Source organism: Marmota flaviventris, chromosome 6 (genome assembly GCF_047511675.1).
Source record: "Marmota flaviventris isolate mMarFla1 chromosome 6, mMarFla1.hap1, whole genome shotgun sequence".
In the NCBI taxonomy this organism is placed as follows: domain Eukaryota; kingdom Metazoa; phylum Chordata; class Mammalia; order Rodentia; family Sciuridae; genus Marmota; species Marmota flaviventris.
This window is the reverse complement of record NC_092503.1, coordinates 158,318,030-158,330,363: the sequence shown is the minus strand read 5'-3', so window position 1 is coordinate 158,330,363 and position 12,334 is coordinate 158,318,030. Positions and strand designations below refer to the sequence as shown.

The 12,334-nt window shown below is 32.0% G+C and overlaps 1 protein-coding gene across 1 annotated transcript in view; it reads left to right on the top strand.

Annotated features, from left to right (window-relative positions):
* LOC139706088 (zinc finger protein 420-like) overlaps positions 1 to 10,312 on the top strand; it is a 37,382-nt gene extending 27,070 nt beyond the window's left edge. The window contains 2 exon segments of the mRNA XM_071613738.1: positions 1,605 to 3,060; positions 3,062 to 10,312. Coding sequence (XP_071469839.1) covers positions 1,605 to 3,060; positions 3,062 to 3,323 — 1,718 coding nt within the window. The 3' untranslated portion in view covers positions 3,324 to 10,312.
* The last annotated feature ends 2,022 nt before the right edge of the window (positions 10,313 to 12,334 follow it).

Here is a 12,334-nt window from a genome sequence, read left to right as displayed (position 1 = left end):
TTTATTTGTTCATTAAAGGAGCCATCAGTAGATTATATAGTCCATTTTTGGGAAAAAGGTATAAAAACTTTTAAATAAATAAAAATAGGCAAGAACAGTGCTGCATCCTTGTAATATTTGCTAATTGGGAGGCCATGCAAAAGTACTTCATGTTTGAGAGAAGTCACAGAAATTTAGAAACAGCATGGCTCAAACAATTTTAAAAAGACTTGTGTTGTAGTTCATGATATAGAATTTTTGGAGTAATCTCAAGCATTACACATGAAACACTAAAAGTTGGATGACCTAAAGACCCAGAATTGCCAGTACTAAATATGTATCCATGAACAATTAAATCTGAAAATTGAAGAGATACCTCTGCTTTTGTGTTTAGTGCAAACATTTTTCTCAGTGTTAAAGCTAGGGATTCAATGTGTGTGCCCATCAATGTCAAATGTGTAAAAATATGTAGTTATATACTATTTTATTTAGTTATAAAATATTTTGTCTCTTAAAGTGTTATAAGGAATATATGCAGGACTTTCAATTAAATGAAAGGTGGCAGGCAGATATTAAGTTGTAGGAGCATTTGATTCACATGTGGAAGTCAGAAATTTAGTGAGCAACATTTTGCTCACCAGGTACTATGTTTTGTGTAGGGTTGATATTATAGTCAAAGTCTCCATATTTTTATTTTATTGAGCATAATAGGGTCAAGAGTTTTATTTTACCACACAGTGAGTGTATTATGTTCTTCATAAATACTAGTAGAAGGAATACAATACCTTGTAAGAACAAAACTGATAATTATATGAAATCATGATTATGTTGATTCATTCTATTTAGTCATTTTACCTTGTATATATAGTATAAAATACCATGATATATTTATAAATAAACAAATTTGTATTTGTCAATAAGGGAAATTCTCATATCACACGAATGTAAAAATATAAAAATCAATTTATTATACTTGATGGTCATGTGTTGAATTCATCCAAGTATTATCGCCATAGGCTATGCAAGGTTTTTATACTCTTTTAAAATGTTTTTTATGAAACATTTTATAGACATATATGTGTATATTTCTTAGTAAATTTTTTGTTCATATTTCTTTTTTAAGAGCCCATTGCCTCTTTACCCTTGTTGAATATTTATGGTATTATCACTCAAAATCTACTAGTTGTTTTCATGTCTCTATGTCACGGTAGACAAAAACCATTTTTTGGACACTCTTTGAAAAAGCCAGAAATGTTTGTATATGTTTTACATTTCTCTTATTCTACTGACAGTGAAGGTAGCTGGTAGATATTTCCTAAATACACAATACTATCTTATGAAGGACAAAACGCTTTAACTACACTTTATTATATTACTCTTCTTAATGATGTACTCCTCTTGGATACTGTGGTGTCTACAAGAATTTGGGTAATATTCTCAAGGTAATTTTGTCTGTACATTTTTATTGAAGTAATATATTTTTTTGAATTTATGGTGACTTTGGACTTACTAATCTGCTACACTCCTGATGTACTTATTTTACCTTAATTTCATGTTATGTATGCAAAATATATTTATCCCAGTCTAATAGGTATTGTTTTTTTTTTAATTTTTGTTTCTTTCAGCCATGACTTCTAATCACACCCAAGAATATTTACCAGAAAAGGGCCTAAGACATATATTTCATGAAGTGATAAGTGCAAAATATAGAAGTAGTGATCTTGACTATTTACAACAAAAGAAAATATGGAAAACTACAAGTGAGAGTGAACACCAGAAATCATATAAAAGCTCAGGCCTTGTTCACCACCAGAGAATTTATACTGGAGAGAAGTCCTACAAATATGAAAAATGTTCCAAAGCTTTTAGTAAAAACAAAGGTCTTATTTACCACAGAGGAAACCACAATGGAGAGAAGCTCTACAAATGTAAAGAATGTGGCAAAGCTTTTGGTCAAAAATCACACCTTAATTGCCACATCAGAACTCACACTGGAGAGAAGCCCTACAAATGTACAGAATGTGGCAAAGCTTTCAGTCGAAAATCACACCTTACTTGCCACATCAGAACTCACACTGGAGAGAAGCCCTACAAATGTAAAGAATGTGGCAAAGCTTTCAGTCTAAAATCAATCCTAATTTGCCACAGCAGAACTCACTCTGGAGAGAAGCTCTACAAATGTAAAGAATGTGGCAAAGCTTTTGCTCGAAAATCAAACCTTATTTGCCACAGGAGAACTCACACTGGAGAGAAGCCCTTCAAATGTAAAGAATGTGGCAAAGCTTTCAGTCAAAAATCACCCCTAATTTGCCACAGCAGAACTCACAATGGAGAGAAGCCCTACAAATGTAAAGAATGTGGCAAAGCTTTTGGTCGAAAATCACACCTTATTCGCCACAGGAGAACTCACACTGGAGAGAAGCCCTACAAATGTAAAGAATGTGGCAAAGCTTTCAGTCGAATATCATACCTTGTTTGCCACGGAAGAACTCACACTGGAGAGAAGCCCTACAAATGTAAAGAATGTGGCAAAGCTTTCAGTCACAAAGAAGGCCTTATTTACCACAGCAGAAGTCACACTGGGGAGATGTCCTACAAATGTAAAGATTGTGGCAAAGCTTTTCGTCACAAATCACACCTTGTTAACCACAGCAGAACTCACACTGGAGAGAAGCCCTATAAATGTAAAGATTGTGGCAAAGCTTTTGGTCGAAAATCATACCTTATTTACCACAGCAGAATTCACACTGGAGAGAAGCCCTACAAATGTACAGAATGTGGCAAAGCTTTTGGTCACAAATCACAGCTTATTTGCCACAGCAGAACTCACACTGGAGAGAAGCCCTACAAATGTACAGAATGTGGCAAAGCTTTTGGTCACCTATCACCCCTTGTTAACCACAGAAGAACTCACAGTGGAGAGAAGCCCTACAAATGTACAGAATGTGGCAAAGCTTTTGTTGCCAAATCAAACCTTATTCACCACAGCAGAACTCACAGTGGAGAGAAGCCCTACAAATGTACAGAATGTGGCAAAGCTTTTGGTCAAAAAATAGGCCTTATTCGCCACAACAGAACTCACTGGAGAGAAGCCCTACAAATGTAAAGAATGTGGCAAAGCTTTTACTCAGAAAACAGGCTTTATTTGCCACAGGAGAACTCACACTAGAGAGAAGCCTTACAAATGCAAAGAATGTGGCAAAGCGTTCAGTCAAAAATCACACCTTATTTGCCACAACAGAACTCACACTGGAGAGAAGCCTTACAAATATAAGGAATGTGGCAAAGCTTTTACCAATAAAACAGGCCTTATTCACCACAACAGAATTAACCCTGAAGAATAGCCCTACAAATGTAAATAATGTGGCAACACTTTTAATAAAAAATAAAACTTTATTCACCACAACAGAAGACATCCTGGTGAATGTGAAATGTGAATAAAGTGATAATAACTTTTAAAGAAAAACTAAACCTTGGGGCTGGGGTTGTGGTTTAGTGATAGAGTGCTAGCCTCACATTTGTGAGATCCTGGTTCAATCCTCAGTACCACATAAAAATAAATAAGTGAAATAAAGATATTTTGTCCAACTACAACTAAAAAATAAACATTAAAAAAATGACTAAACCTTATTAACAACATAATTTATACAGAAAAGAACCCCTACAAATTAAAACAATGCAGCAAATCTCTTAATAAGAAATCAATTCTTATTGCCACTAGGCTATTTATTCTGGAAAGAAGACATGTAAATGTGGAGAATGTAGAAACATTTTAAGTTATATATCATACATTACTAGACATCAGAGAAAACACTGGAGAGAAGCTCTACAAATAAGACCATTGTACCATTACTCTAAGAAAGGGACAACATTTAATCATCACCACAATAACCATAGCATAGAGAAAGTTTTGAAATGTGAAAATTGACAATGTGACAATGCCTCCAAAATTTATTCACCAATACTCAGTACCTGTGGATACATACTGGTTAGAGAAAATACAAATGGGAAAAAAAAAATTGTAGCCACATGTTTCTTAAGCACTGCTTATTTTTGGAGAATTCATTTTGCCCAGAAACCCTAAAAAGTTAAATAATATTTCCAAAACATATTTAAATTTTAAATTCATTGAACATCTGAAAACTCATACTAGTACTGAACATTGAACAGATTTTGTCCAAAATGTATGCCTTATATAACAATGAAACATTTATAATAAATGTGAGAGTAAAGTTGTTATCTATACATTACACCTTGATGTATATGAGGATCAGTAAAATACAGAACTCATTTAAGTTTAGAAAATAAGTAGTTGTCTTTAACTTTTGCTTAAATTTATTAAGCATTATCAAGTTATTTTATAGAAATATCAGTCATAAATACCATACATGAATAGTGAAGAAACCTCATCTTTGAAAGAATATAATTGTTTTTCTAAATCAATATTTACTATTTTCACTTTTGAATACTGAGAAAAGAATTATATGAAATCTATTTTTGATGTTTAACACTGAAGTGTAATATTTTAAACTTTTTTTTTTAATTTCAGTTTAAATTTAGGTATTTTTAAACACTGAGCCACAATCCTAAGCCCTCTCTCCACTTTTGCAAATTTTGAGACTCTTTCTAAGTTGCTTGAAACCACACTAAGTTGCTGAGACTGAATTTAAACTTCTGAAATTACTCAACTTCCCAATTTGCTTGGATTACAAGCATGGACCATCATGCTAGGTTTACAGTGCATTTTTTTTAACTTATATTTACCTTATGTAGGCAATATGTCTTTATAACTGAATATTTATTTATATGTTAACACTCATGTATTGCATCCTGTTGTTAAATGACAGACATCACAGTGTCCCACTTGACTAAATGTTCTATGTTACAGTAAAACATACTATTGAGTAAATAATACTCTAGCATCTCTTAATACTTTTACAGATTTTAATCAAACTTAATGTGGAATACAATTTGCATAAGTCAGATCATTTTTTTTTCTGTTTGTATTTATGGTGAAATTAAGAGTTATAAGAAGGATATAGATATAGGAAAATAAGCCCCAGATTTTCATATCTTGAATTATAAATTTTAACTTTTTAACATTTTAACATTTCCTAGGGATTTGAATAGACTGAATTTCCACAAACTTAAAGGTAGCTCTTACAGGAGAGAAGAGCTTTATCTTTCTTGTGTGTGCATAATGGCCTTCTAGACTTCAGCCTCATTGGAGACATTTCATTTTTCTGTGAATGAGGTCAGTGATCAGTGTTTTCATGTGCATAAGTAAATTCTGACATCATTGTTATTCTATAGGTAGTATTATTTCAGGGCAGGAATCAGAGAAATGGATGTGGAGTCAAGGTTGAGTGAGGCCTTATACTTATGACAAAATAATCAATGAGCTATGTTGTATAGTCTCATTTTCTGTGGACCAAGTAGTAAGAGGTTAACTGAGAAGGTTGTATGTAAAGATTAAGTTTCTTATCATAAAATGTTGGCTTACCAGCTACAATAGGGTAAAGGCTTCTTATACATAGAATCCATACAAAAATCATATTGAATATCATTCACAATTTTATTAACATTACATATAATTCATGAAGAACTGAGTTTACAACAACATATGCCTAAGAACAAGAACAGAGGACATTGTACACTCTCCAATATAGACATATTTATACCAATTTAATTATACATGAAACTACACTAAATGAGAAGAAAAATCAATTGGATTAACACACAACAGTATACAAATAAAAACTTGTAAAGACTTTAGCAAGAGACCAATAGTGGATGAAGTGTGGCTTCCAAATGCTAGGGAAAAAATGGACATATAACCAGTTAAAGGTAATTGAAGAAATATAAGTTACCCACTTTGAGCTAGACCAGCATTTGAAAGAAAAAGAGTCACAAAAAAGCAAAGATTATTCACTTCCATTTGTATGCTTTGTAATATTTTCCAAAAGTTTTCTGCATATTTTATTGCAGTCAAATTGGAAACAATCCAGAAAGTTAAAAAAGACAAGTATTGCTCCTCTGGTTTTAAAAGCAAGAAAAGGAATAGAGAATTATTGAGCTAGAAAAATTTACTAGTTAGAGGTTAAAAAAAAAAAAAAAAAAAGAACTGAGATTGTACCAGAGTCTAAGTATAATGTATTTCAGCCATCCCTGGCTGCACAGGGCATTTTTGCTTAACAAAGAATTTGTTCACGTATGTACAGCTTAAATAACATTGCTGTTTTTACTCAGTCTTTTTCATTAATAACAATGATGCACCTTTCAACAGTTTCCATCCACAAAAATACATAATTTCAGAAATCTTCTGGTTCATCTTCCATATATTCTGCCACAATATCCACCAGGGCAAGATAATGTAAACCTTTTGGCAGCCCCATCAAGGCATTCACTTCTTTTAATTTTAAGGCCAAACATAATCTGCATAGAAAAGTATGATTCATGGAACAACATAATTTTACTTAGTAAAAATTTTTTTTTTCATGAAAAATATATTCCAACTCCTTTGTCTTGGGATTACATTAGAAAAATATGAGGTAATTATACTGTGTACTATGACCTTAGGCTATGAGCCTTAAAATACAAAAAAAAAAAAAAAATGTTTATTTTTAAATATAGTTTTTATATTTCAAAACATTCAAATGAAATCCCACAGCAATCAATGATACAAAAAAGATGAGAAAAACAACTGCAGTTTGGTGTTTCATCATGACATTACAATATCTGCTGTAGATTGCCTGTGGCTTCCACTTTTAATTTTAAAAATAATAATTTTTCCCTACAATTTGGGTGAAGTGGAGGACAAAATTTCCTACATTGCTTTCCTGAGCAAGCCATCATACTTAAAACAACTGAACCCCAAGTCAAAATATGTTTTCTCTACAATCTAATTATACCAGTTCTTAACTCATCTAGCATAAAACAAATCCACTTTCTTCTGGTTGAATATATTGAGCCCAAAGATATGGAACCTGGGAGCTAAAAGAAGTATGACATAAATAACGAGGTCTTTTTTTGCATAAGGCAAATTGCACTTCTTGTATTTGATTTTTCTGCCTTTGAAGATCTACATTTCTCTTCCTACAATGGTATTATGATTGGTGGTGACTTGTGTGATAACAGGAGGCTTAAAATGCAGCTACATGTCTTTGAGTCCTTTCACTGGTAAAAAATTACTGTAATTTGTACTCTAATAGGAGACTCAAAATAGTGCTATACAAACCTATTTTTTTTTTTTAATCTGCCTCTTTATTCATGGTTTTCTAATGGTTTTGATCTAGTCAGTTCAGACCATTTCTGATTAATTGGTGTCATCAAGGTGTAAATTCCCTCTGATCAGTAGCAATGAGACAATTCTTCCCATTAAAAAATAAAAACATTCTCATAGAGTCTTTGCTATATTCCAAGGAACAACTCTTGCTTTTGCTTTACTAAACAAAATAAATTCCACATATTTGAGTCCCAAAGTAAATGGCAATACATTAACCTAAGCACCATGAGGGATATAAGAAATACAAGATATCACCTTTGAAATATAAAAAAAAAAAAATAAGAATCATAAATGCTAAGCCATTACCATCTAAACTATCCCAGAGTTTTTAAATTGTAATCTTAGATGTTCTACTCACTCTCATAGTAAGAGGCCTTAAACTCAAAGATATTTAATCACTCACTAAAGATCACTCAGCGAATGCATAACACTTCTTATTCTAAAGCTTTTACAGAATTTTTTGATAATACAATGCAAAGTGTCACCTGTCTTCTTTAGAAATAAGAACTTTTTTAGTCTGTTTTATAATGCTATACAAAATGCCAGAAACAGGCCAATGTATAAAAAGAAATATAAATGCATAAAAATATTTTCTGAAGGGCTGTCATTGTGGCTCAGTGGTAGAGTGCTCACCTGTCACATGCAAGAAGTTGGGTTTAATTCTCAGCACCACATAAAAATGAATAAATAAATAAAATAAAGGTATTGTGTTCAACTACAACTTATAAATAAATAAAAATATTTTTGAGTACATAGTTCTGAAAATTTAAGTGCATTGTACCAGAATCTTCTCAGCTCCTGTGACAGCCCCTTCACCTGCATTACATTTGAGATGGCATTATGGTGAGGGCTCCTTTGAGAAGTAGAGAGAACATAATGAGAAAGGAAGTCAGAGAAATTCAGAAAGAAGACTTGCTCTTTTTGTAACAACCGGCTTTAATAAGAACTATCTTGTGTCCCATGAAAGTTCCATTAACCCTTTCCAAGAGCATCTCCCCCAATGATCTAACCACAATTTACTAGATCTCACTTCTTAAACATTCCACTATTTTCCAACTCTCTCCCTTTGAAACTAAGTTCCAAACACATGAGCATTTGGGGGACATACTCAAATCATAATGAAAGTAATATGAGAGAGATAATGGTAAAAATGAGACATAGAATGTCATTTCTTAGTAGTTATAAAGATTCTAGATACTACAATAAAATGCTTTAGAGTATAGAAATTATTTTAGGTTGATATTTTAAAGACAATAGAGAATTTCACTAAATTACTTTTTGAAGAATGAATGAATTTGAATGTGACAGGACTAATGGGCTAGGTATATTAAAATAAGGGAAAAGTCTGCAAAAACTCAACAGATGTTTAGTAAACCATGCCTAGGTATAAAAAGAGAATGCTGGGCTTTCTGATTATGCTATATCAAGCCAAATTTTACTGACTAAAATCCGGTGGCCCTCAAAACCAGAGCAAATATTCATATGAAAGATGCTATGGACATCAGTCTCAAGAACTTCCTACTTAAAATATCTGCTTCCAAATACTACATGATTCATAGTAATTCTCAGGAGTATTATCTTTCTTTCAATTTCAATTTTTAGCTTTCTATATAGTTACCTCACCATATCATGTCCAGATCAATATTTTCTTGAACTTCTTCATATATTAATCTATACACTATCTCATATATGTTTGTTTCTAGATTGTCAGGGATCCCTCCTAGTGAATTCTGAGATGTGCGAGAGGTTGAACAAGCATAGAAATTTGCTTATGAAAAATAAGCCATGTAATAGGTGGGAAGTAAAAGGAGAAAAGATGCAAAAGTCCTCATCTAAACTTGTATGTGCTGATACTACACAAGGTTATTCCAATGATGTCTGGTTTGGGGTAGGGAACTAACTTTTCTTATACACTATGACACAAAGTTCATCAAAATGGTTGTTACAGACTTTTTGAGAACATCTAAATTTATCTTAATAATTTCTACATTGAAAAAGTACTGTTACCTTTAAACAAAACTATCCATTGCAATAAATCTGAAATAGTTCTTTAATATTGCAGAACAGAAAGTTGATGGCATTATTCACTGAATGCCAATATTTTCCAATAACACCTCACACCACAATATATGTACCTTATATAGTTTAACACCTATAGGAGTTCTTAACAAAATGGATAGATAATTAAAGTAAAGAGTGAAATGAAACTCAAACAATTAATTATAGTAAAAATTATTATTACCGTATTTCAAATACTAGTGTATCCTTTTGCTTTTTTCCCCAAAAGTTATTTTTTTTTAACCTTTTGGTATGATATTTCACTTCATTTATATAACATGATAAATAGTACTGTTTTTTCATATGTACTCTCTGATGCATCTCAAATATATTTGCATACCCCAAGACCTTAGCAGATTTCTATACACATTATTCACTAGAGAAACAGTAGTTACTTCTGAAATCTATATTGCTCTTTTCAAACGAGGTCTTGAAGTTTTTTTTTTGTTTGTTTGTTTTGTTTTGTTTTTAAATATCTGAAATAATTATAATGAACTTATTTCTAATTAGCATATAGTAGTGCCTGATAAATATTTGTGAAAAGGATGAAGAAATAATAAGAGCATTTATATAATCTATACAATATGGTATGTGGTATTTCATGATTGTAGCTACAAATTATTGAATATTATAACAATCTTACTATGTGAGTGAGATGTGGGTATGATGAAACAATAATATATAAAAATTGCATGCTGCATTGTTAGTAATTCACCAAAAAATATTTTCAAAAACAGACACTCTGATGTGTGTTTTTTGTCAACTATTATATTATGAATGAATGAAGCTCAGTAAATGAATAATTGGAACTACATACTTGCTTAGGGTGCCTATCATTCATTGTTAAAAAACTTTTAGCTATATAAAATTTTAATACTGTATGTCACATTGTGATAAAATGGAATTTTGATAAAATGTACATTAATAATGCTGAAGTCTTTCATTGAGTCTTATATCAGTTTATGAAATAAACTTGCTATATGTGATTTACTCAATTCTAAGTGTCTTTTGTTTTCAGAAACTGTATGGACAATGCAAATTAAAGTTAACATACTAATATTAATAGCAGAAGCACCACAGGAAAAATGAAAACAAAGAATTGGGAGATTCCACCATTATAGATGTAATTTTCTCAACATCTATTCAATGTACCTAACCCACTATTGATACCAAAATTAATGAGCAACCTCTTCTCATGCTGAATGTGCATGATGCTATTATATAAAATGAAAACAATTGCAAATGTGTCAGAGATGCATTTTGCAACATTAGTTAAAAATAAAATTGATTGATCAGTATCTCACTGTGTTTGACCCCAGCAAATACCCTCTCAGTGTGCAAGATAAATGGGTTAAAAATTTAAAAAATCAAGTAAAATCCATGTTAAAGAATAACAACTATTTTTTCATAAAGAAACTGTCAATGTCTTTTGAATACAACATGAAAATAAACTGTGCCCTATCACATAAAGGAAAGCAACAATTCTGGTAAAAATCTTTATTTTATTCTTTGAGTATGCCAAGTATTCTTTGGCAAACTGCCAAATATATTGTTTAAATTTCACAGGTGTAAATTATATCTGGTTTTCTCTAAATTGTTACTATTTAATATAAATTTGTTGAGGAATTATTTCTGCATGTGCTGATTATTAAAATATAGTGAGAAATGTAAGTCATTTAAAGTTCTATGAATTGCAATCCCAGAATTGTGGGAGGAAGCTGTATATAATCATGAGAAACATATTGAGTATGATTAATTTGTTCCAGATATTTATTTCTCTTAGTATCCACTTTTTACATAAACCAGTGCTTTTAAATGGAACTGACTATTAAATATCATAGGAAAGGCCACCCGAGTAATCAGAAGAAGAAATTTAAAAGAAAAACCATCAAATCATAAACACCTGGTTGAAACAAGAACTGGTTAACTGTTGGATCTTAGCTTTTGACTTTGCTAAATTTCCTCCTATCTTTCTTTTGATGATGACTAAGAGGAAGGTACTTCTATTAAGAGCATGACCAGAAAAATTTATGGCAATTTGTTTTTCTAAAACATATATAAAATTGACTTGCTAACTCGGAATAGAATCTAATGAGTATATTTTGTTATGGTCAAAAAAAAAAAAAAGTATAACTACTCAACATGAAGATTGGCCTTTTGAAGAAAAGAATGTGAGTGTTAAAACCAATTTGGAAAGGTAATATGAAATATTTTATATAAAAGTAAAGGCAGGAATACTTAAAATCATTTTGTTATTAGATGCATGTAAAAAATAAAAAGGTAGTGTCCAGGCCTGATACGGTGGTACATACCTGTAATCTCAAAAATCATAGAGGCTGAGGCAGAAGGATCACAACTCCAAGACCAGCCTTGGTAACTAAGTGAGAAGAGCTCTCAAAATATAAAAAAACCGTGAATATATACGAGTGATAAAGCACCCCTGAGTTCAATCCCCAGGACCATATAAAACAGTAGTTTCCAAAATTTACACACAAATCAGCCACCTCCACTCTATCTGAAACAATGTAAAGTTCTCATAGGCAACTAAATTTAGCCATAACTACCACTAGTTGTCTGATATTGACCATAATCTTTGCCGCAGTCCGGCTGCAGCAAAATAATGGGAGGGTGACGAATAACTTGTGTACGTTGATACAGCAGGAGAGGGAGCCCTTTATTGTAGGACAGGAGCGGTATTTATACATTCCACACAGGTTATCTTAATTAGCATAAACTAGATACATCAGTCAACCAATCAGGAATCTCCACACTTAATGGCTCGCTTTTGTTACTTCTCAAACCACTCCCTCTGGCATTTTGCCAGGCACCATCCAGACTTGTTTACAGACTCTAACATTTTCCAGGCGCCATACTGACTTGTTTACAGACTCTAACAATCTTGAAATGTATACATAGAAGACCCTTCACAATGTATTCGGTGTTCCCATTGTTTTTTCCAATTATAATGAGAGAGGGAGGAAAACCAATTTAGCTTATGGGGCCAGTTCTTTC